The sequence below is a fragment of the Tachyglossus aculeatus genome, chromosome 4 (assembly GCF_015852505.1).
Source record: "Tachyglossus aculeatus isolate mTacAcu1 chromosome 4, mTacAcu1.pri, whole genome shotgun sequence".
Classification (NCBI taxonomy): domain Eukaryota; kingdom Metazoa; phylum Chordata; class Mammalia; order Monotremata; family Tachyglossidae; genus Tachyglossus; species Tachyglossus aculeatus.
Genome location: NC_052069.1, coordinates 86,339,750 through 86,365,524, shown reverse-complemented (window position 1 = coordinate 86,365,524; position 25,775 = coordinate 86,339,750). Strand labels below are relative to the sequence as shown.

The window sequence follows — 25,775 nt, the reverse complement described above, 5'->3', positions numbered from 1 at the left end:
GTGGATAGAACATGGGCTTGGGAGTAAGAAGGTCATGGGTTCTAATCCTGACTCCCCCATATGTCTGCTGTGTGACTTTGGGCAAATCGCTTATTCTCTGTGCCTCAGTTACCTCATCTGTAAAATGGGGATTAAGAGTGTGAGCCCTGTGTGGGAAAGGGACTTTGTCCAACCTGATTAACTTATATCTACCCCAGTGCATAGAACGGTGCTTGGCACATAGTAAGCTCTTTACAATTACCATAATTATAATAATTATTATTACCTCAGTCCTAGCCTCAACCTATACATTTTTATTTATATATTTGTCCGTGTATTGATTTGTTCACCTGCTTTGTCCTGATGTGTGCGTACCGCTTTCTGCTTTATCGTTGTTCTTCTTCGGGTCTTTACCATCTGTAAATCATTTCTTTCTGAATCCCCCGAGTGGATCGTAACTCCCTGAGGGCAAGAACCACGCGGTCAGCCGCTGTAGTACTCTTCCAAGTATTTAGTTTGTTCATTCAATAGTATTTATTGAGCACTTTGTGCAAAGCACTGTATTAAGTGTTTGAGAGAGTACACTACAACAACAGACACAGTCCTTTCCTCTAATGAGCTCACAGTCTAGAGGGGGCTCACAGTGCAGAACCTACTGTTCAGATTGGAGGTACTTAAAATATGCCATTTATTGAGTCATTAGTTGAAAGAGCAAGGGAAAAATAAAGGAGTCGAGGGAGGAAAAGTTGAGGTAAGGGGGAAGGAAAGGGGAGGAATGAGGGGAAGTATAAATATTTTTTTTTGTATTTTTATGGTATTTCTTAATTGATTACTTTGTGCCAGGCACTGTTCTAAGTACTGGGGTAGATACAGACTAATTCATTCATTCATTCAATCGTATTTATTGAGCGCTTACTGTGTGCAGAGCACTGTACTAAGCACTTGGGAAGTACAAGTTGGCAACATATAGAGACGGTCCCTACCCAGCAGTGGGCTCACAGTCTAGAATCAGGTTGGATACAGTGCGTGTCCCACATGGGGCTCACAGATGAGGTAACTGAGGCACCGAGAAGTTACATTACTTGCCCAAGGTTTCCCAGAAGACAAGTGGCAGAGCCGGGATTAGAACCTACGTCCTACTGATGCCCAGGCCCGTGCTATATCCACTAATCCATGCTGCTTCTCTTTAAAGGTGTAAATACAACTACAGAACATTGGGAATTGACATTTTAATTAAATGTGGCCAGATTGAGGAACGCTGCATTTCTAAACAAACCTTTGTACATAATTCAACTTGAAAATCTAGGAGTTATAACAGAAAACCATTGAGCAAACTGAAAGTGACCTTAAAACTGAATGCCTTATCCTAATCCTGATTCTCAGAGATTAACCTTGGTAAAGATTGTCAGTGTAAATTTAATTTAGCTGACTTCAGAGGTCTGAAAGGGCTAAGGGCTTAAAATAGTAATTCTGTTTTGTAATATTCTAGCTGTCAAATCAAGTACATTTGAGGCTTCCGTCTACATTCAAAATCATATTTCACATGGTGGATATGAAAGATTTATGGTTACGGTTGGGAAAAAGTGTGGTCTTGTCAAAGACTGGTCCAGGAGTTAGAAGACCGGGGATCTAATCTTGGCTCTGCCACTTGTCTGCTGTGTGACTTTGGACACAGCTCTGTGCCTCGGTTTCCTCACTTTTAAATTAATGATTAAATTATATTCCCTCCTACTTAGATTGTGAGCCCCAAGTGGTACAGTGACAGAGTCCAACCTAATTATCTTGTATCTACCTTAGCACTTAGTACAGTGCCAGGTACATAATAAGCACTTAATGAGTACCATAAAAAAAAGCCAATGTATGACCTGTGAATCAGGATGATGCATTCTTCATAAATGACTCAGTGGAATGTATTTTTCCCTGGCGAGTGAGCCTCTCTGCTGTCTCTACATGTTAGTTTTTTCCCCTCGTTCCTATATTAAATATCCCTCTGATCTGATCTGCTTGTGTGCTTTAAGAATATTGCTTTCGTTTTTTTAAAAAACGTTGTGTAACTACCTTTCTATAGTCCTGAGTTGTATTGAAAATGTCAGCTGAAATGATTGATTTGCCCTCTTTTAAAAGGTCCTTCATTCAAAATCACAGAACATAACTTGCTAAAAATGAAACTGGTTCCTAATTCTAGAATAAGAAAACACCTTAAACTGTAAAATATGTGTTTCCCCATCGAACCACTGTTGACCAGGATCAATTAGTTACAAGGGTATCCTCCTCCCCATCCCCCCCGCCCTACTTCCTTCTCCTCCCCATAGCACTTGTATATATGTTTGTACAGATTTATTACTCTATTCATTTTAGTTGTACATATTTACTATTCTATTTATTTTGTTAATGATGTGTGTATACCTTTAATTCTATTTGTTCTGACGATTTTGACACCTGTCTACATGTTTTGTTTTGTTGTCTGTCTCCCCCTTCTAGACTGTGAGCCCATTGTTGGGTAGGAACCACCTCTATATGTTGCCGACTTGTACTTCCCAAGCGCTTAGTACAGTGCTTTGCACACAGTAAGCGCTCAATAAATATGATTGAATGAATGAATGAATGAATGATGGTGAGTGCTTACACGTGCTTTATACTAGAATAGCTAGTCACAACATATCATTTATGTGTAGAATGGAGTAAAATTCAAAACTCATTAAGCTGTAATTTCACTTGGGCGGTAGTAAGCTGATTTTGGAAGTTTGAGGGATTTATACAATAACAGTGTTAATTCCCTTTGTTTAGAAAATAATGGTTATCTGAAAATTTTCCCCATAATGAAAAGAATGGATTTTTGTTTTCTTCTGGAGTTAGGGAAAGTGTGTGTGTGTGTGTGTGTTTGTGTGTGTGTGTGTGTGTGTGTGTGAGAGAGAGAGAGAGAGAGAGAGTGTATGTTTAGACTGAAAAACAGTAAACAGTAGACATTTAAACATAACAAATAGGTTTCACCACTTTTAAATGGAATTTTACTAGTGTCTGGACTTGATTAAAGCATTTGATAGAGGACCTCCTGGAGTTTTATTGGGAAAATTAACAACATCTGGCTAATCGATGAGGACTGTTTGATCCGTCAGTCAATCGACAGTACTTATTGAGCACTTGTTGTGTGCAGAGCACTGTAACAAGCACTTGGGAGAGTACAATATAACAGAGGTGGTAGAAACGTTCCAGAGAAGTTAAGTGACTTGCCCAATATCACCCAAGGAGACAAATGGCAAAGCCGAGACTGGAACCCAGGTCTTCCAAGTCCAGGGCCTGAGCTCTTTCCACTAGACTTTGCTGTTTTTGTGCATTTTCTCTTTTGCGGCAAGACAGTTATGTTGCTGTAGAGACAACAGTATTAAGTACGCACTTTGTGCGAAGCGCTATACTAGGTATAGTGGTTCACGACCTTTTTCGTGAACTTGGTCTCTGGTGTGAGATGTGGGAGAGGGCAAACTGGGCTGATCTGGGGCGGGTCCTACCCCCTCCGGAGTCCGGCCACGTTTGGATCGCAGGGCCGTCGCACGTCATGCCGCTTTCCTTCCTCCCTCCTCCGCGACCTCCGTCGTTCGATGAAGTTCTATTTCTGAGAAGCAACATGGATGGATGGAGAACAGGCCTGGAGTCAGAAGGGCATGGGTTCTAATCCCAGCTATGCCACTTGTCTGCTGAGGGACCTTGGTCAAGTCACTTCACTTTTCTGTTCCTCAGTTTGCTCATCCGTAAAATAGGGATTGAGACTGTCAGACCAGAGTAGGACAGGTGCTACCGATTTGCCGGTATCCCCCGCCAGGACTGGCACACAGAAAACACTTAACAAGTACCACAGTTACTATTATTATTTTTATTATATACTGATAAAGGATACACGTGTGGGCATTAGACAGGGTCCCTGGCCACATGGACCTCACAAAGAATAAAGGGGGAAAAGGGTCTGCAGACAGACACATATGGAAAAAATATTAGTAGAAATGCGCTGATGTTGCAGTGATGATATTAGGTCCAGAATACATTCCCAAATGTGTTGCTCAGTTCTCAGGGGTCATAATAATAGTTTGCATTTATAAAGTTCTTTTCTGAAAGGCTCAAAATACCTTATCTATCCTTCTCACTGTGCTGGCCTTTCAACACCCCTATGAAGGAAGGATGTTCAATAATCATGATACAAAATAAATTGTATTTATATTCTGCCTTTCCTCTTTAAAGAAATTTCACCTTTTTTAAAAAAAGTCTCATTTATCTTCACGACCTCCTCTGGGAAATAGTCCCTGCTGGATGTTGTTAATTTCCACAGTGGAGTCGAAGCCATGAAAAGTTAAATGCCTTATTCAGGGTCACGCAAACAGCTTTTAACGCCAAAGAAATATTAATGGCATTTCCACAGAGCTTTATATCTTCGAAGTTCATTCTCCTAATCTTGTTGAACTTGTGGTAGATAAATGCTTATAATATTATCCTCAGAGAGAGAAGAAATTTGCCAAGAAAGTTAGAAGTAGGCCTGGAATTGATTAAGAGTGTTTTGTGTCAGTGCTTTATGCAGAAAATGAGGTTCAGTGGGAGTGAAGCTTCATAGACCTAGTGAAACTTCCAACCTTAATCAAATCTTCTGCAGTCACAGGAGGGTGTAGCCATCCCAATTCATTCATTCATTCAATTGTATTTATTGAGCACTTACTGTGTGCAGAGCACTGTACTAAGCGCTTGGGAAGTGCAAGTTGGCAACATATAGAGATGGTCTCTACCCAACAATGGGCTCACAGTCTAAAAGGGGGAGACAGACAACAAAACAAAACATGTGGATGGGTATCAAGTCGTCAGAACAAATAGAATTAAAGCAAAATGCACATTATTAACAACAGGCAATTGCAATGAGTAACTTGCCCTAAAAGGCATAGAACAAAGGAAGAAGGGGTTCATAATGCCTTTAAATGATGGGCTGGAGGTGTCACCCCTCCCCAAAAGTGGGTACGCTATGTGTAGAGGGTGTAGCATCACAAACAGAAATGTTTCTGAACCTGCCATGCTCAGCTTCCCAGCACCCTCCCTATTCATATCCAAAAAGACAATGCCTCTCCCCACCCTCAATGCCTTCTTGAACTCATATCTCCTCCAAGAGGCCTTCCCCAATTAAACCCTCATTTCCTCTTCCACTCCCTTCTGCAGTATCTTTGCACTGGGATTTGCTCCTTTTATTCACCCCTCCCTCAGGCTCACAGCAGTATGTCCATATCCATAATTTATTCATTTATATTAAATGTCTGTCTCCCCCCATAGTTTGTCATGAGCAGGAAAAGTGTCTACCAACCCGGTTGTACTCTCCCAAGCAATTAATACAGTGCTGTGCACATGGTAAGCGCTCAATAAATACAATTGACTGATTTAGAGTCCATCATTGGTCATACACAGGGAAAGCAAGGATTTTATTTTAAAGGAAAATCATGACCAAAGCATTATTCCTGATCTTGTTCAAGACTGCGGAAGCTTCTCTGCCATTAAATGCTTCATCCTCAGCGCTGTGATGGAATCTCCCATCATAAGCAAGGGGCTGAGCTTCGGTCCCTACATAAAGACTTGGTTTCCAAGAATCTGGGCAGAGGAATTAATTGGCATTCTGATGGAGAATCACCATGGCCTAACGGATAGAGCATGAGCTTGAGTGTCAGAAAGTCATGGGTTTTAATCCCGGTTCCACCCTTTGTCTGCTGTGTGACCTTGACTTCTCTGGGCCTCAGTTACCTCATCTGGAAAATTGGGATTAAGAGTGTGAGCCCCATGTGGGACAGGTTCTGCGTCCAACTCGATGTACTTGTATCTACCTCGACACTTAGAACAGTGCTTGGCACATAGTAAACATTTAACAAGTACCATCATCATTATTATTATTATTGCACAGTGCCTTGCTCCACCCGCCAGGTCCATGCAAGTTGACAGTCAGGGGGACACTCAAACAACACTCAGGAAAATTGGAGAGGCTAAGAGATTTATTTGTCTTTAAAAAAAACTGCTGAGTTTCCTGAAAAGGGATGTGTTGAACCCTGTCCCTGCAGTTGCTGGGGGATCCAGCAGCTGGAATCTTCCAGGCCAGAAACTAGGTAGCTCCCTGCAGGCTGTGTGCTCATTTTGGGTAGGGAATGTTTCTGTTTATTGTTATATTGTAATATAATAATAATAATAATAATAATAATAATAATAATGGCATTTATTAAGCGCTTACTACATGCAAAGCACTGTTCTAAGCACTGGGGAGGTTACAAGGTGATCAGGTTGTCCCACGGGGGGGGTCACAGTCTTAATCCCCATTTTACAGATGAGGTAACTGAGGCCCAGAGAAGTGAAGTGACTTGCCCAAAGTCACACAGCTGGCAATTGGTGGAGCCGGGATTTGAACCCATGACCTCTGACTCCAGAGCCCGGGCTCTTTCCACTGAGACACTCTGCTCCCAAACGCTTAGTACAGTGCTCTGCACACAGTAAGTGCTCAATAAATATGATTGAATGAATAGGCGGCTTCTACCCTTGGTAGAGAAATCTGTGTTGGTAATAATAATAATGATGGTATCTGTTAAGCGCTTACTATGTGCAAAGCACTGTTCTAAGCACTGGGGAGGTTACAAGGTGATCAGGTTGTCCCACAGGGGGCTTACAGTTTTAATCCCCATTTTACAGATGAGGTAACTGAGGCACAGAGAATAATAATAATAATAATGATGGCATTTGTTAAGCGTTTACTATGTGTAAAGCACTGTTCTAAGCGCTGGGGGGATACAAGGTGATCAGGTTGTCCCACGTGGGGCTCACAGTCTTACTCCCCATTTTACAGATGACATAACTGAGGCTCAGAGAAGTTAAGTGACTTGCCCAAAGTCACACAGCTGACAGTTGGCAGAGTCAGGATTTGAACACATGACCTCGGACTCCAAAGCCCAGGCTCTTTCCACTGAGCCTTGCTGCTTCTGGTGATAGATTGAGGATTACCATTTCCCGCTCTGCCCATTCTTGGGGTACAGGAAAGCGCAGTCTAGTTGAGAATTGCAGCAGCCAGATTCAGTTTTCTATGCCAACGTGGTGGTGGTGGTACTGTTCTTTTTAATGGTATTTGTTGAGCGCTTACTATGTGTTGAGCACAGTTCTAAGCACTGGGGTGGATACAGGCAAATCAGGTTGGATGCAGTCCCTGTCCCATGTGGGGCTCACAGTCTTAATCCCCATTTTACAGATGAGATAACTGATGCTCAGAGAAGTGAAGTGATTTGCCCAAGAACACACAGCAGACAAGTGAAGCAGCGTGGCTCAGTGGAAAAGAGCCCGGGCTTTGGAATCAGAGGTCATGGGTTCAAATCCCGGCTCCGCCAATTGTCAGCTGTGTGACTTTGGGCAAGTCACTTCACTTCTCTGGGCCTCAGTAACCTCATCTGGAAAATGGGGATGAAGACTGTGAGCCCCACGTGGGACAACTTGATCACCTTGTATCCTCCTCAGAGCTTAGAACAGTGCTCTGCACATAGTAAGCGCTTAATAAATGCCATTATTATTATTATTATTATTATTAAGTGGTGGGCTGTGATTAGAGCCTAGGTCCTCTGAGTCCCAGGCCTGGGATCTTTCCACTAGGCCACACTGTTTCTCTTTTTCTTTTCTTCAACTCTCTTCTGCATCACAACGACCTGCTCCCTTTGTTCATCCCCCCCAAACCCAGTATCACAGCACTTATGTACATATCCATAATTTATTTATTCGTGTATTACTGTGGGTGTAGATGGAAAATAGAGGGGGATCTAGAACTGAGACTCAAGGATGGGAGGCAGAGGAGGAGGCTGCAAAAGAATCTGAGAAGGAGTGGTCAGAGAAATAGAGAGCCGGGAGAGGACAAATGTCAGTGAAGCCAAGATTAGTACAATATTTCCAGGAGAAGGGAGTGGGCCGCAGTGTTGAAGGCAGCAGAAAGATTGAAGAGGATTAGGGTGGAGTAGAGGCTCTTGGATTTGGCAAGAAGAAGGTCCCTGTCACTTTAGAGAGGGCAGTTTCCATACAGTTGAGAGGTGGAAGTCAGATTGCAGCAGATTGAGGAAAGGGTAGGAGAGGAAGTGGAAGCAGCAGGTTTAAATAACTGACTTTTTTCAGGAGTTTGGAGAGGAGTGGTAGGAGGGAGAAGTGGTCATAACTTGAGTGATCGTGTGTTTTTTATTTTTTAGGATGGGGGAATACACAGAGATGTTTGAAAGCAGTGGGGAAAGAGCCATTGAAAAGCAAGCAGTCGAAGATGGCGGTAGGGAAAGAAGATGGGAAGGAGCAACTGTTTTGCTGAAGTGAGAAGTGATAGGGTCAGAGGCACAGGTGAAGGTGGTAGAATTTCAGAGGAGGCAGGAAATCTTTTGAGGTGCGGAAATGATGGGAGAATTGAAGCAGGGGCTGGACGAGGGGAGACTGGAGAGGAGCAGGGAGATCTCACCTGATGGTCTCATTTTATTGATAAAGTACATGGTAAGGTCATTAGGGGAAAGTAATGGGGAGGTGAGATGTTGGGGCTTTTAGGAGGGAGTTAAAATCTGAAACAGCTGATGTAGGCAACCAGCCTGGAAACCAGGAAGGTTAAAGACCTATTTTTGTCAGGTGGAGGAGAAGACAGAGAGAAAGCAGGTGAGGATGCAATTGATAAGTTTGAGATGGAGAAGATCAGGCTAGTGGCTGGATTTTTGCTAGCAGGGCTCCACAGCTTGTGCACAACAGTAGAGGAAGCATAATGTGGAGGTAATCTAGGGCTGTGGTTTAATGATATGAAATTTTCAGAGGGACAGGGGAGTGAAAGAGCTAAGTTCAGTGCTGGTGGTGTGGATTTGTGTGTGAAGAGAAGGTAACTTGGATATAAATAATAATAATTTTTGTATTTGTTAAGAATTTACTATGTGCCAAGTGCTGGGGGAAATACAAGGTAATCAGGTTGTCCCACCTGGGGCTCACAGTCTTAATCCCCATTTCCCAGATGAAAGAACTGAGGCCCAGAGAAGTTAAGTGATTTGCCCAAAGTCACAGTTGATAAGTGGTGAAGCTGGGATATGGAAACCAAATGGGACATGGTGTCTTTAGAAAATTGGAAGGAGTCAAAAGATTGGAAATCTCTGGGGGTGATCAGGAGAGATTATTTTCAGTGAGGTGGTGTGCAGAAGAGAAGGCAGGTTGAGGAGGCTGTGGTTGGATAGAGTGGCTTAAGGGTTGGTGAACTTAGAGATTGTGCTGTGAATAGAGGTGTATGTCCATGTTGGTAAGTGGGTGAGGCAGGGTGAAGCAGAAGATCACTGGAGTTGATGAGTGAGAGGAAGCGGGCAGTGGAAAGGTCATCAAGAACATCCAGTTGGATACTAAAGTCCCTGAGGATGAATGTTGGGATGTACAAAGAGAAGGAAATTGAGAAAGGGACTGAAATGGTTCAGGTGTTGAAGGTGGGGCTTGGAGGAGTGATATGATACTGTGACTAGTGACTGGGGTGGCTGGTAGAGGCAGATGACATGGACTTCAAAGATCCTCCAAGATTTATCAGTCAGGATTCCCCTTCATCTCCAAACCCAAGCCTATGCCTCTCATGCCCTCCAGTGTTACTGAACTAATGGTTGTAGATAATGCTTCCTGAGAATAAAGTACTTTCTGCTTGTGCACAAATGCAACGGTGAACTCTTGCTCCCCAGAAACACCAAAGAAGGTGTACAATACATCTGAGGGAAGGGCAAGGAGCTGGATATGCCACCTATGGTGAACCTGCTTCTAATGCCAACTTGGCTTTTCCGTTCCACCTCCAACTACCTCCCCAATGTGTCTCAGAAGTGGAAGGAGGAGCTGTAGAGTCAGCTTGCATCCCAAACAGCTGCTGTAGGGATAACCGTTCCAGGGGGAGACAAGGAAGAACCTCCTTCCTGGGGAGGAAAAGTGGAAGGGGTGGATGGAAATTGTATTCCCTCTGCAACTCCTGAAGCATTCCTTGGCAACTCCTCACGTTCCCTCCCCAGGTTTAAATTATACTCCATGGTGGTCCTGCTCAGAATTTAAGGCAGGGCTGAGCTGGCCAGGGCTGGAGATGAGGTCAAAGAAAGGTTTCTGGGCCCTGCAGAACAGAGCACTTTTGCCCTACTTTTACTTATTCCACATCTGGTTCCATGAGTGTCAAAACTATTTATTGTCTACTCATTAATGGTGACAAATATTACAAGAGGAAACAGTGCTCTTTCCACTCTCTTTTCCAAGCTTTTTCTTACTGGGTATTCAAGTGTTTACTATATGTCAAATACTGGTCTAAGTGCTGGGGTAGATATGGCTTAATCAGGTTGGATGAAATCCTGGAATCATGGGGCTCACAGTTTCAATAGGAGGGAGAAGAAGTATTGAATTCCCCTTTTACAGATAAGGAAACAGGTACAGAGAAGTTAAGTGAACCTGACCAGGTCACACAGCAGGGATGTGAGTTAGAACCCAAGTCCTTTGACTCCTAGGCTCTTTCCATGCCATTCCTTTATGCTTTTTCTTTTTTTCTTTCTTAGAGCACAAACATTTAAGGAGAAGCTAGGCATCTAAATTCAATAACGTGGGAGTGAGATTGTGATGGGCCATGAAATATAGTCAAACCAAATTCCCATAGAGGAGATAATTAGCAAAACAATTATTCCGATGGTTGCCTATTCACCTCCGCATCAAACAGAAACGTCTCACCAGAGGCTTTAAAACACTTACCAACTTTGCCCTCTCCTTCTTTACCTCTCTGATTTCTTATTGCAACCCAGCCCACACACTTTATTCCTTTAGTCAGCCTACTCACTATACTTTGATCTCATCTATCTCTTCCCAACCCCTACCCCACACCCTGCCTCTTCCCTGGAACACCCTCCCCCTTCATATCTGACAGGTGATCTTGGGCAAGCCACTTAACTTCTCTGTGCCTCAGTTACCTCACCTGTAAAATGGGGATTAAGACTGTGAGCCCCGAGTGGGACCACCTGATTACCTTGTAGGTCCCCCCCAGCGCTTAGAACAGTGCTTTGCACATAGTAAGTGCTTAACAAATACCACTATTATTATTATTATTATTTAAAAACACCCCTCCTCCAAGAGGTCATTCATTCAATCATATTGACTGAGAGCTTACTGTGTGCAGATCACTGTACTAAGTGCTTGGGAAATACAAGTCGGCAACATCTAGAGACGGTCCCTACCCAACAACAGGCTCACAGTCTAGAAGGGGGAGACAGACAACAAAACAAAACATGTGGACAGGTGTCAAGTCATCAGAATAAATAAAAATTCTTTCATTCAATCATACTTGAGTGCTTAATGTGTGCAGAGCACTGTACTAAGCGCTTTGGAAGTACAAGTTGGCAACATATATAGAGACAGTCCGTACCCAACAGCGGGCTCACAGTCTAGAAGAAATAAAGCTATATGCACATCATTAACAAAATAGAATAGTAAATATGTACAAGTAAAATAGAGTAATAAATCTGTGCAAATATATATGCAAGTGCTGTGGGGAGGGGAAGGAGGTAGGGTGGGGGGGGTTGGGGAGGAGAAGAGGAAAAAGGGGGCTCAGTCTGGAAAGGCCTCCTGGAGGAGGTGAGCTCTCAGGAGGGCTTTGAAGGGAGGAAGAGAGCTAGCTTGGCGGATGTGCGGAGGGAGGGCATTCCAGGCCAGGGGAAGGATGGGGGCCGGGGGTCGATGGCGAGATGGTCTTCACTGACTTAACTTTGAGTAAATGCCCTTGACCTGTGCTTTTTTCACCTGAGCAGGAACAGTGATTTCTCCTTTCACACAGCTGAGGTGTTACTAGAGATTGGTGGACTGTTGGATATAATAATAATGGCATTTATGAAGCACTTACTATGTGCAAAGCACTATTCTAAGGGCTGGGGGGGGTTACAAGGTGATCAGGTTGCCCACGGGGGGCTCACAGTCTTAATCCCCATTTTACAGATGAGGTAACTGAGGCCCAGAGAAGTGAAGTGCCTTGCCCAAAGTCATACAGCTGACAATTGGCAGAGCAGAGATTTGAACCCATGACCTCTGATTCCAAAGCCCGTGCTCTTTCCACTGAGCCACACTGCTTTTTAGCTTAGTAAGCACTCAAATACCATTGACTGGTTGATTTCAGCAAGAGGGCAAGAAACTGCAGTCGGAGGCGGGGGGAGCGGGGGAGAAAAAAGAGGGAGGAACAGAAAGGGGTGGGGGGAGAAAGCGAGAGCTAAGAGAGAGAATTTCTCAACTGAGTGTTCAGGCTTGGATACAAATCTGCATTTCTGGGTGGTCTTCCTAAGCCCTCATTTCCTCTTTTTTCCACTCCCTTCTGCATCTCCCTTGCACTTTCATTCATTCAATCGTATTTATTGAGCGCTTACTGTATGCAGAGCACTGTACTAAGCGCTTGGGAAGTACAAGTTGGCGACATATACTGGATTTGTACCTTTTATTCAGCGCCGTAGCGCTTCTGTACATAGCTATAATTTGGTTACGTTAATGTCTGTGTCCCTTTCCAGATTGTAAGCTCATTTGGGGGCAGGGAACAAGTCTACCAACTCTGTTGTATTGTACTCTCCCAAGCGCTTAGTACAGTGCTCTGCACCCAGTAACCACTCAACAAATTGATTGATTGAGCCATGGATCGGCCTCTGACTACTGACTTTTATTCTCCTTTTGGCAGATATATGCATTGCGACGGCTATTTCTCTTCTGATGATCTTGATCTGCACAATGGCCACTTACGGAGCGTACAAGGTAAGCCACTGGAGCGGAAGATGCTGGTCTACTCCCCACCTCTCAATCATCCTGTTCATCAAAATGTCTACCTTGAGGGTGGGGCAAAATAGTAGGCAAAATAGGCAACAGCCTCAGCGTATGATGTTAGAGAAACAGCGTGGCTCGGTGGAAAGAGCACGGGCTTTGGAGTCAGAGGTCATGGGTTCAAATTCCGGCTGTGTGTGACTTTGGGCAAGTCACTTAACTTCTCTGGGCCTCAGTTACCTCATCTGTAAAATGGGGATGAAGACTGTGAGCCCCACTTGGGACAACCTGATCACCTTGTAACCTTCCCAGTGCTTAGAACAGTGCTTTGCACATAGTAAGCACTTAATAAGTGCTATTATGATGATGATGATGATGATGTTGGGGGGACTGGGAGAAAGCAACTGGAAAGACTGTTGAAACCCCCCACCCCCTTCCGCCCATCCAGCCTAGAGAATTTCACCCAGGGTACTTCACCCACTGTGCTTCAGAATCATTGCATTCACCCTCTAGATCCTTATTAGCCAATTAATCAGTGCGATTTATTGAGCCCTTACTGTGTGCAGAGCACTGTACTAAGCACTCAGGGAGAGTAATAATTATAAATGGCATTTGTTAAGCGCTTACTATGTGCCAAGCATTATTCTAAGCGCTAGAGTAGTTACAAGGCAATGAGGTGGTCCCACGTGGGGCTCACTGTCGTAATCCCAGATGAGATAACTGAGGCCCAGAGAAGTTAAGTAACTTGCCCAGTGTCACACAGCAGACCTCTGTGGTGCAATCGGTTAGCTGAAAGGTTGGTGGTTCAAGCCCACCCAGGGATGCTTTAGAGAAGCAGCGTGGCTCAGTGGAAATCAATCAATCATATTTATTGAGCACTTACTGTGTGCAGAGCACTGTACTAAGCGCTTGGGAAGTACAAGTTGGCAACATGTAGAGATGGTCCCTACCCAACAGTGGGCTCACAGTCTAGAAGGGGGAGACAGAGAACAAAACATATTAACAAAATAAAATAAATAGAATAGATATGTACAAGTAAAATAAAAGAGCCCAGAAAGATCCTGGGCTTTGGAGTCAGAGGTCATGGGTTCAAATCCCAGCTCCGCCAATTGTCAGCTGTGTGACTTTGGAAAAGTCACTTTACTTCTCTGGGCCTCAGTTCCCTAATCTGTAAAATGGGGATTAAGACTGTGAGCCCCACATGGGACAACCTGATCACCTTGTAACCTCCCCAGAGCTTAGAACAGTGCTTTTGCACATAGTAAGCGCTCAATAAATGCCATTATTATTATTATTATTAAGTGCCAGAGCCAGAATTAGAACCCGCATCCTCTGGCTCTCAAGCCCGGACTCTTTCCACTAAGCCTCGCTGCTTCTCTACAATAGAGTTGATTGACACGATCGCTGCCCCTGAGAGCCTTTTCCCTGTTTTGTGTGAGAGGTTCTGGGGGACTGAAGGTTACTTAGGAAGTACTCAGGGGAGCTTTCAAAATGATTTCCGTTAAAAATTGTCTTTCTGAAATCAAGATGTCTCTGAGGAACCCAAAGTCAGAGCCTCCCAGAATGGGCAAATTTCATCAGCTGCCAGGTTTGTTTTTTTTTTTTTTGCGAGTTATTGTCCTTAGCAAATTGAACAAGAAATTGTGATTTTTTTTTTGTCTCCTCCCTTCCTAGTAATAATAGTTAATGGTGTTTGTTATTGCTTACTATGTGCCAGGCACTGTACTAAGCGCTAGGGTGGATACAAGCAAATTGGGTTGGACCCTGTCCCACGTGGAGCTCACCATCTCAATTCCCATTTCACAGATGAGGGAACTGAGGCCTTTGCCCAAGGTCACACAGCAGACGAGTGGTGGAGCAGGATTAGAACCCATGACCTTCTGATTGCCAGACCCCTGCTCTATCCAGTAGGCCATTCCTGTCATGAGCACATGAGAAGCAGCGTGGCTCAGTGGAAAGAGCCCGGGCTTTGGAGTCAGAGGTCATGGGTTCAAATCCCGGCTCTGCCAATTGTCAGCTGTGTGACTTTGGGCAAGTCACTTTACTTCTCTGTGCCTCAGTGACCTCATCTGTAAAATGGGGATTAAGACTGTGAGCCCCCCGTAGGACAACCTTATTACCTTGTAACCTCCCCAGCACTTAGAACAGTGCTTTGCACATAGTAAGCACTTAATAAATAATATTATTATTCTTACCTTTGCTAAATCCTCTAACAGAAATATTTAGGATTTTTCACTGATGTATGTGTCGGTCTTAACCTTGCATTTTTGTTTGTGTTTTTTTCCTTTAATACTTAGCAACGTGCTGCCTGGATCATCCCATTCTTCTGTTACCAGATCTTTGATTTTGCTCTCAACACCTTGGTAGCAGTCAGTGTACTTGTTTATCCCAACACAATTCAAGAGTATATTCGACATCTGGTATGTACTTCCTGGGGCCAAACCTTCCTTTCCTGAGGGTGACTCTTTGTTTTTTTAATGTTGGCATTTTTTAAGTGCTTCCTATGTGCCAGGAACTATAGATCCAAGATAGGTTGAACTCAGTCCCCATCCCACAAGTCTTAATCCCCATTTTTCAGATGAGGTAATTGAGACATAGAGAAGTTAAGTGACTTTCCCAAGGTCAGATAGGAGACAAATGGCAGAGCTGGGATTTATTTATTCAGTGCTTACTGAATGCAGAGCACTGTATTAAGCGCTTGGGAGAGTACAACTTTATTGGTAGATAAAAAGCTACCTCCTACCTACCTAAATACCTAAAGATAAATACCTACCTAAATACCCTACCTCCTTCCCCTCCCCACAGCACCTGTATATATGTCTGTACAGATTAATCACTCTATTTTACTTGTACATATTTACTATTCTATTTATTTTGTTAATGATGTGCATTTAGCTTTAATTCTATTTGTTCTGACGACTTGACACCTGTCTACATGTTTTGTTTTGTTGACTGTCTCCCCCTTCTAGACTGTGAGCCCGTTGTTGGGTAGGGACCGTCTCTCTATGTTGCCAACTTGTACTTCCCAAGCGCTTAATACAGTGCTCTGCACACAGTAAGTGCTCAATAAATACGATTGGATGAATGAATATGTTTCTGACCCTCAAGTTGTTTACAATTTACTGGGGGAGCAGATATTAAAGCCCCAAATTGTTAGGCTATGTATGTAAGGGCTGTGGGGCTGGGGTTGGGAGGCTCTCCAAGTGCTTTAAGGGGCTTTCCAAGTGCAGTCCCAAGATGTTGCCAACTTGTACTTCCCAAGCGCTTAGTACAGTGCTCTGCACACAGTAAGCGCTCAATAAATACGATTGATGATGATGCTGACATAAGTACAGTCCACACTGTCTCCTGTGAGCAAGCTAGTGACTGCTCTCAAGGGTTGTGCCAACATTTAAGAAATTAAAGCATGGTTTCTGGGACAGCATTTTTCTGGAAGGTTGGCTTGTGGGTGGGCCTTAATTTACTATTATTCCCTTTGAGGGGCTTAAGAGAATAAGCATTTAACTAAGAACAAAGGAAGACCATCAGAGTCAATCAATTTTAACTTATACTTCACATAAAGACAAAGATAAAGACACAAGTGACTGCATATTTTCAATGAATACATACACTATACATCCAGTAGGAAATAATGTTGCATTATCCATGATGGAGTTTAGTTGATCAAAGCATGAAAAAGGTATAGAGAAATTATAGCCCAGCTATAAGACGGCCACAAATTTGGCCTTTTGAAATACATTTTTAAGCACCCTCGTGTGTGTGAAAGCATAACATCTGTTTGGACCTTCTGCCGGATTTTATCTGAACTTCACTCATTCATTCAATCGTATTTATTTATTGAGCTCTATATGCAGAGCACTGTACTAAGCACTTGGGAAGTACAAGTCGGCAACATATAGAGACGGTCCCTACCCAACAACGGGCTTACAGACTAGAAGGGGGAGACAGGCAACAAAACATGTAGACAGATCTAAGTGTGTAGGCATTGCGGAAGGTAGGGAGAATAGGGGAAGTAAGAACAGAAATTCACATTCATAATAAAGTAGTAGTGAAAGCAAAAGTTTTAGTTTGAAAGCTTTCTTTAGGTAAGCATGTATCTAGAATATTTCATCAGCCATGGACTTGGTGGGCATTCACAAAGCTCGTCTTTTCACATTCCCACTGGGTAAAAGTTGATTCTCTTCCTGGTCTCCATGGTTCCTTGCTACAGGAACAACATGAAGGGGGGCAAGTTGAACTTTCTTGAGGGTATTGTGAATTTTGGAGACTATCCTAGGCCCTAAGATTTGGGGTGGGGGTAGGGGTACTACACTTCAAGCCAACTCTTAGCTATAGGCTTCTTATTTACCCTTGGGCGCAGGGAAAGTGTCTACCAAGTCTGTCGTATTGCACTCTTCCAACCTCTTAGTTTGGGGCTCAGCACTCTGGAAGCGCTCGATAAATACCAATGATTGATGGATTAGCCCAGTGTATGCATGTGGTTGTGAAAATGATGAGATCTATGGCCACTGTGTAAGTTTCCCTCCCTGCACGAAACCAGAGTGGGTTTGTTGTTTTTTTTGGTTTTAGGGTTTTTTTAATGGTATTTAAGTGCTTATTCTGTCCCTGTTCTAAGTTCATTCATTCAGTTCTTCAATCATATTTATTGAGCGCTTACTGTGTACAGAGCACTGCACTAAGCGCTTGGCAAGTACAAGTTTGCAACGTATAGAGACGGTCCCTACCCAACAGCGGGCTCACGGTCTAGAAGGGGGGGAACAGACAACAAAACAAAACATATAAACCAAATAAAACAAATAGAATAAACATGTACAAGTAAAATAGAGTAATAAATATGTACAAACATATATACATATATGCAGGTGCTGTGGGGAGGGGAAGGAGGTAAGGTGGGGGGATGGAGAGGAAGGAGGGGGCTCGGTCTGGGGGCTGACTCAACTTCTCTGTGTCTCAGTTCCCTCATCTGTAAAATGGGGATTAATCAATCAATCAATCGTATTTATTGAGTGCTTACTGTGTGCAGAACACTGTACTAAGCGCTTGGGAAGTACAAGTTGGCAACATATAGAGACAGTCCCTACCCAACAGTGGGCTCACAGTCTAGAAGGGGGAGAATTAAGACTGTGAGCCCCACGTGGGACAACCTGATCACCTTGTATCCCCCCCCCAGTGCTTAGAACAGTGCTTCACACATAGCACTTAACAACTACCATTATTATTATTATTATTATTATTATCTCCTTCCCGGTGGGTAAGACAGGAAAGTCAGACAATTAACACTCATCAGATGCTCTGTAAAGGATGACTGGCTCTAAAGGGCAGGTCTGCCATAAAGCAGGGTCCCAAAGAATATCCCATTCACGAAAACTCTCATAGTGCAGTGCTCTGCAATAAACACCTAATAAATACTGTTACTACTGTTTACTCATGCTGCCTCCAACTCATCCACAAAACTATTTTTTTGGACACCACATCCCCTTGCAGCCTACAGGATGTGAGTTCTCAGAAGAATTCCACACAGGGCTCTATCGAAAACATTACAGTCTTCTAGAGAAGCAGCGTGACTCAGTCGAAAGAGCCCAGACTTGGGAGTCAGAGGTCATGGGTTCTAATCCCGGCTCTGCCACTTGCCTGCTGTGTGACTTTGGGCAAGTCACTTAACTTCTCTGTGCCTCAGTTACCTCATCTGTAAAATGGGGATTAAACTGTGAGCCCCACATGGGACAACCTGATTACCTTGTATCTACCCCAGCGCTTAGAACAGTGCTTGGCACATAGTAAGTGCTTAACAAATACCAACATTATTATTATTATTATTATTATTATTATTATAGTAAAAGCTTGCTGTGGGCATGGAATGCCAGTTTATGGTGGTACTGTACTCTCCCAAGTGCTTAGTACTGTGCTCTGCACACAGTAAGCATTGAATAAATATAATCGAATAAATAATGAAAATACATATAATGGTAGAGCTAACTGTTGAAACTAGAAGAACCTGGTTAAAATCCCCTAAAGTTATGGGTACGTACAAGATACTTCCCTCCCTGCTATTAGCAAGGTCCCTGATCCCACATATTTACCCACTGCATTGATTAATGGGTTTTTCAGAAATATCCTAATTTAAACTGTCCAGAATGTTTGTCTCTTTTGAATATTTAAGAAACGTGTTTGAGGATGGTGCTGAAAACATGTAGGTTTTCAGGGAAATCATTTAAAAGGTATTTCAGTGAGGTAGGACAGCAGTGACACAGTTAATTTAGTATTGTTTTCTAAGGAGGTGTGAACCCACACACTGTCTGTATTTGAAGTCATGCCCAAACTTTAGGATTGTCCAGCTGCAATGTAGTTTATAAGCTAACCTTGTCAGACAGCTGTATTTGATTATAAAATGGTGTGTTTATCCACCCAGCCAAATCTCTAGCCTCACAACACATATCACACCCTGTACAACCATTTTCAGGCACAGATTTCTCATAACTAATCTTCTCCTTTCCACTACAGAAGTTTCCACCATGAAGACAGCCAAACTTTTGTTTTAAATATTTAATATACAACCCTTTTACAGGGTCTGCTTGGAAGAGTAAAATGAGAATAGACAGGATTTATTTGTGTCTCTTCACTCTGATGCACATCTTGCTCTTATGTGCCAGAAAATGTTTCTATTTTCAGGATTTATTTTTTTTTTTTCCTATTCAACTATTCTTAGGAGCTTCTTTAGCTCTCTGAGTTAACTGAGACCACTCTTCCTGTTTTCATTTGCCTGACAAGCCAGGCTGAAAGGCATTTAAAAGGAACAGCTGGTCATTAGAGCTCTGCTCTGATTATCTCATCTGCCTGTCCACTCAGTCCTTCCCATCATATATCTTCCCCCACTGCCCCAAAACCCCTTCGGAGATGAATGGACACTTGCATTCTTCTGATCAATGTCAAGCCCAGCCTGGCATATTTGATTAATCAATCAATCACTGGTATTTATTGAGTAGCTACTGTCTGCAGAGCACTGTACTTGGGAGAGTAGAATATAACAGACACGTTCCTTGCCTAGTTTACAATCTAGAGGGGGGAGATAGATATTAATAGAAATAAATAAATTGCCAATATGTGCGTAAGTGCTGTGGGGCTGAGGGTGGGATGTTGTATTAAGTATTTGAACTGGTGATTCTTTGGGGGCACGTGCTAAGCGCTTAGTACAGTGCTCTGCACACAGCGCTCAATAAATACGATTGAACAAATGAATGGTTGAGCAAATAGAGCAATGAACTAAAGAATGAGCTTGTTGTGGGCAGGGATTGTTACTGTTTATTGTTCAGTTGTACTTTCCCAATCGCTTAGGTTTGTGCTCTGCACACAGTAAGCACTTAATAAATATGATTGAATGAATAAAAAGCCCATTTTTAGTCCCATCTTTGTCATTTGTTCGAGACTGTGAGCCCACTGTTGGGTAGGGACTGTCTCTATATGTTGCCAACTTGTAATTCCCAAGCACTTAGTCCAGTGCTCTGCACACAGTAAGCGCTCAATAAATACGATTGAATGAATGGATGAATTTGTTTGAGAGAACTAGGTTGAGTCTTAAGTACTTGCTATTCCCACTGACCCTCACTCCCAGAGCACTTATGTATAAATCCGTGATTTATTTATGTATGTTAATGTCTGTCTCCCCCTCTACACTATAAGCTCCTTAAGCTCCTCCTATTTGACTATTTTACTAGTGGGCCGAGATCATGTCCGCCAGCTTTGTTCACCCTCTCCATCCCCCCCGCCTTACCTCCTTCCCTTCCCCACAGCACCCGTATATATGTATATATGTTTGTATGTATTTATTACTCTATTTATTTTACTTGTACATATCTATTCAATTTATTTTATTTTGTTAATATGTTTTGTTTTATTCTCTGTCTCCCCCTTCTAGACTGTGAGCCCACTGTTAAGTAGGGACCGTCTCTATATGTTGCCAACTTGTACTTCCCAAGCACTTAGTACAGTGCTCTGCACACAGTAAGTGCTCAATAAGTACTATTGATTATCGTATTGTACTCTCTCAAGTTCTTAGTACAGTGTTCCAGATCGATTGATCAAATATACCATATTCAGGGCTCCCAAGAAAGGCTCCCAGCACTTTTATGTTGTCTTTATAGTCAGTATCCACATTAGTTCTTTAGATGAGTTTACATTTCCTCAGCAACCCCAGCCCCATCTCATAAATTGCCAGCAGCGTTTGTTGAGCCAAGTGACACTTAGAGGTAATCTCCTAGAGGGCAAGAGCCCCGTCTCTTAGCTGGTTGTACTCTCCCAAGTGCACACAGTAGGTACTCTGTGGGAAGTAGAGAGAAGCAGCGTGGCTCAGTGGAAAGAGCCCGGGCTTTGGAGTCAGAGGTCATGGGTTCGAATCCCTGCTCTGCCACTTATCAGCTGTGTGACCTTGGGCAAGTCACTTCACTTCTCTGTGCCTCAGTTCCCTCATCTGTCCAATGGGAATTAAGACTGTGAGCCCCCCACGGGACAACCTGATCACCTTGTAACCTCTCCAGCGCTTAGAACAGTGCTTTGCACATAGTAAATGCTTAATAAATGCCATTATTATTATCATCAATCATCATCAATCGTATTTATTGAGCGCTTACTGTGTGCAGAGCACTGTACTAAGTGCTTGGGAAGTACAAGTTGGCAACATCATCATCATCATCAATTGTATTTATTGAGCGCTTACTATGTGCAGAGCACTGTACTAAGCGCTTGGGAAGTACAAATTGGCAACATATAGAGACAGTCCCTATCCAACAGTGGGCTCACAGTCTAAAAGGGGGAGGCTCACAGTCTAAAAAGGGGAGGCTCACAGTCTAAAAGGGGGAGACAGAGAGCAAAACCAAACACACCAAGAAAATAAAATAAATAGAATAGATATGTACAGTAAATTGTAATATTATTATTATTATATTATTATCAAGTAGTGTGGTCCGAGGGATAGAGCATGAGCTTGAGAGTCAGAAGGACCTGAGTTCTAATCCCAGCTCCACCACTGGTCCATTGTGTGACCTTGGGAAAGTCACTTGACGTCCTTTGGGCCTCCGTTACCTCGTCTATAAAATGGGGATTAAGACTATGAGCCCTATGCGGGACAGGAACGATGTCCAAACCAATTTACTTGGATCCACTCCAGCACTTAGTAGATCATCTGGCAGATAGCAAGCACTTAACAAATACCACAGTTATTATTCAATACATATTTTCTGAAAAGTAGTAAAAGTTTACCTGGCTTTCTCCAAGCCCTCTTACCCTTGAACACCAGTGAAATTGGGATCTAGCCAGTCCAGCAGTATCTTAATAGGATTTGAAAACTGATGTTGATTTTCAGAAGATCGAAGACTCTGGAGAGATTCTCAGATCACTTTAGGCTAATCTTTCCTGGTTCATTGCAAGACCGTGAGACCGTTGCTTCTATAATTAGTGTTAGTTCTTTGATTCCAAACAATGTTGAGTGCCAGTAAATGAACACGGACAGCACAGTGTCTCTAAAGGCCATTTGGACTGCTGAAAATAAATCCTGAGTCTAGCAGTGAATTGGGATCATTGCGATCTCCCTGCTTTAGGTCTATTCTATTAATGTCTGTCCCTCCTCTAGACTGTAAACTCACTGTGGGCAGGGAACGTGTCTTTTAACTTTGTTGTATTATACTGTCCCAAGTGCTTAGTACAGTGTTCTGCACATAGTAAGTGTTCAATACATACCATTAATTGATTTTGCTAATGAGGAGCCACTGGGATTGGGTTACCCTGAACATCTGAGGTCTCATCATCATCATAACTGTGGTATACGTTAAGCTCTTACTATGTGTCAGGCACTGTACTGAGCACTGGGGTAGATACAAGATAATTGCATTGGACACAGCCCCTGTCCCACATGGGGCTCACAGTATCAATCCTCATTTTACAGATGAGGTAACTGAGGCACAGAGAAGTGAAATGATTTGCCCAAGGTCAGAGAAGTAGTGTGGCTTAATGGAAAGAGCGTAGGCTTGGGGGTCTTTGGCCGTGGGTTCTAATCTTGGCTCTGCCACTTGTCTGCTGTGTGACCTTGGGCAATTCACTTTACTTCTCTGTGCCTCAGTTACCTCTTCTGTAAATGGGGGATTAAGACTGTGAGCCCCACGTGGGACAACTTGACTACCTTGTACCTAGCCCAGCACTTAGAACAGTGCTTGGCACATAGTTGGGTAGGGAACGTCTCTATATGTTGCCAACTTGTACTTCCCAAGCGCTTAGTACAGTACTCTGCACACAGTAAGCACTCAATAAATACGATTGAATGAATGAATGAACAAATACTATAATTATTATTTTTATTATTAAGGTCACCCAGCAGATATGTGACAGAGGCAGGATTAGAACTCAGGTCCTTCCGATTTCCAGGACCGTACTCTATCCACTAGACCAAGCTGCTTATGACCCAGTCCAAGAGGGCCACCTGCTATCTTAGCTCTGAAATTCCTCTTTCCCTCACCTGATTAAAGTGTAGGGACAGGGAGGAAGTGCGGTTTTCAATAATTTGAGCAAGTTAATGACTTCCTGACTTTCTCTTTGTTAGTGTGAGGGAGAGAGGGGTTATTGGGCTGCCCTGAAAAATCTTGTTGTGCAATGCTTGTTTAACTTTCTTTTTATTAATTGATTTTTTGTTGTCGTCTTCTACTCATCCCTTCATTGTGAACTCCTTGAGATCAGGAACAGTTTTTCATTGAATTTGTCAATCAAATGAATGGTATTTTTAGAGCATTTACTGTGAACAGAGCGCACTGACTAAGCACCTGGGAGCGTTCAATACAATAGAGTTGGTTGTCATGTTTCCTGTCCTCGAGAAGCTTACAGTCTAGAGGGAGCTTACACTTAGATTTATGCTACGCACAATGTAGATAATAAATATTTGCTCTGCACACAGAGCAGATGATCACGCCTAGGGATTGCAAGGTACTGAGAGCAGGAACTCTTGTGTTAAAAACCCCTATTTTCTGATGACTTTTATAGAATATAGGTTCAGAAGTACTGACCCTTATAGGACCTGGGTTCTAATCCTGGCTCTTCCATTTGCTTGCTTTGTGACCTTGAACAAGTCACTTTACTTCTCTGTGATCAGTTACCTCATCTATGAAATTGGGATTAAGGCCTCCTACCTCCAACTTGGACTGTGACTGTGGACACGGGCTGTGTCCAACCTGATAAACTTGTATCTACCCCGATGCTTAGAACAGTGCTTCACACTGAGTAAGCATTTAACAAATACCATTAAAAAAAGACAAAACACTGGTCTAGACTGTGAGCCCACTGTCGGGTAGGGACTGTCTCTATATGTTGCCAACTTGTACTTCCCAAGTGCTTAGTACAGTGCTCTGCACACAGTAAGCGCTCAATAAATACGATTGATTGATTTCTGTTATCCCAGCTTCACCACTTGTCTGCTGTGTGACCCTGGGCAAGCCACTTAACTTCTCTGTGCCAGTTCCCTTATCTGTAAAATGGGGATCAAGACTGTGAGCCCCATATGGGACAGGGACCGTGTACAGTCCGATTTGATTGTATCCACCCCCAGTGCTTAGTAGAGTGCCTGGCACACAGGAAGTGCTTAACAAATACTATAATCAGTATTATTATTGTCATTATTATCTAACAAATTGTAAAAGCCCCTGAAAAACAGAACCGTTTTTCAACTGCTAATTACTTATCGAACACTTATACTATATAGTATTCTGTACTTAGTGCTTGGGAGAGTATAATGAAATTAGGAGATAAAATCCCTGTCCTCAAGGAGTTTACAACATGATTACAACTGTCTATGAACTTGAAGTTCTAGGAGGCAGAGGGTGTGCCTTCCTTTCTTCAACAAATGTGACACCCACCACAGAGTATAGGAGGCATCTCAACATCATGCTCACCTGAATAAATAAATAAATAAATAATGATGGCATTTGTGAAGCGCTTACTGTGTTCAAAGCACTGTTCTATGCGCTGGGGTGGATACAAGGTGATCAGGTTGTCCCACGTGGGGCTCACATTCTTAATCCCCATTTTACAGGTGAGGGAATGGAGGCACAGAGAAGTTAAGTGACTTGCCCAAAGTTGCACAGCTGACAAGCGGCAGAGCTGGGATTAGAACCCATGACTTCTGATTCCCAAGCCCAGGCTCTTTCCACACTGAGCCACCCTTAATAAATGCAATTTGGTGGGGAAGACAAGTACTGAGGACATAGTAAATCCCTTGGAAAATGGGACGTGCACATTCTGTGGTCTTCTGCCCAATTAATTGAATTGATTTAAGCAAAGTTAATGGAGGGTGTGAGTATCAGGCAGTCTGGCCATGTTTCCGTGATGAAATGTAGCTTTGGAAGTCCTATCTCCAAAGAACTTGGCCTTTCTCTGAAAAGACTCATAAAAAGGAGATTCTATTCTGCCTGTTGGGTGACTGGCATTTAGTCCAGCCAAGCCAGCAGTTGAATATTCCGGAAAAAGAACTAAACTGCCTTAATAGCCTTCAGATCCAAGAGTATGAATTACCTCCTAGAGAAAGGGATCTTCAGTAGTTAATGAGCCCTGCTAATGTGGCTTTTTTTTCCTTTTGCAGCCTGCTAATTTTCCCTACAAAGAAGATATCATGTCAGTGAATGCTACCTGCCTAGTTTTGATCATTCTTCTATTCATCAGCATCGTCCTGGCTTTTAAGGTAAAATTAGAGACTTTGGTGTGGGTGTATATATTTTACCACCTAGGTATGGTTTTCCAGAAAATTCTCCTTACCCCTTCCTCTGCATAACACTTGGGTTTTAAAGAGGCAATGAGGAAGACTGAGGGATCTCTATGAAAATTCCCTCAGCTGATCTTACCTTGAAAATAAGCAAGGAGGGGCAGAATTCCATGTAAGCTGGATTCCTTCCTCCAGAATTGCCGGGTCTGTTCTAGCTTAGCCACTACAACGCCCAGATTTTATTTCCCGTAGATCCTGTTAACTTGTGAAGAGTGAAGAGTTAGAGCTC

General features: G+C 43.0%; 1 protein-coding gene across 1 annotated transcript in view; it reads left to right on the top strand.

The window, feature by feature from the left end:
- The window catches only part of LAPTM4B (lysosomal protein transmembrane 4 beta), a 103,559-nt gene that overhangs the window by 30,438 nt on the left and 47,346 nt on the right, over positions 1–25,775 (top strand). Inside the window, exons 3-5 of the mRNA XM_038745294.1 lie at positions 12,677–12,750; positions 15,054–15,176; positions 25,367–25,465. Coding sequence (XP_038601222.1) covers positions 12,677–12,750; positions 15,054–15,176; positions 25,367–25,465 — 296 coding nt within the window. The remainder of the gene's footprint in view (positions 1–12,676; positions 12,751–15,053; positions 15,177–25,366; positions 25,466–25,775) is intronic.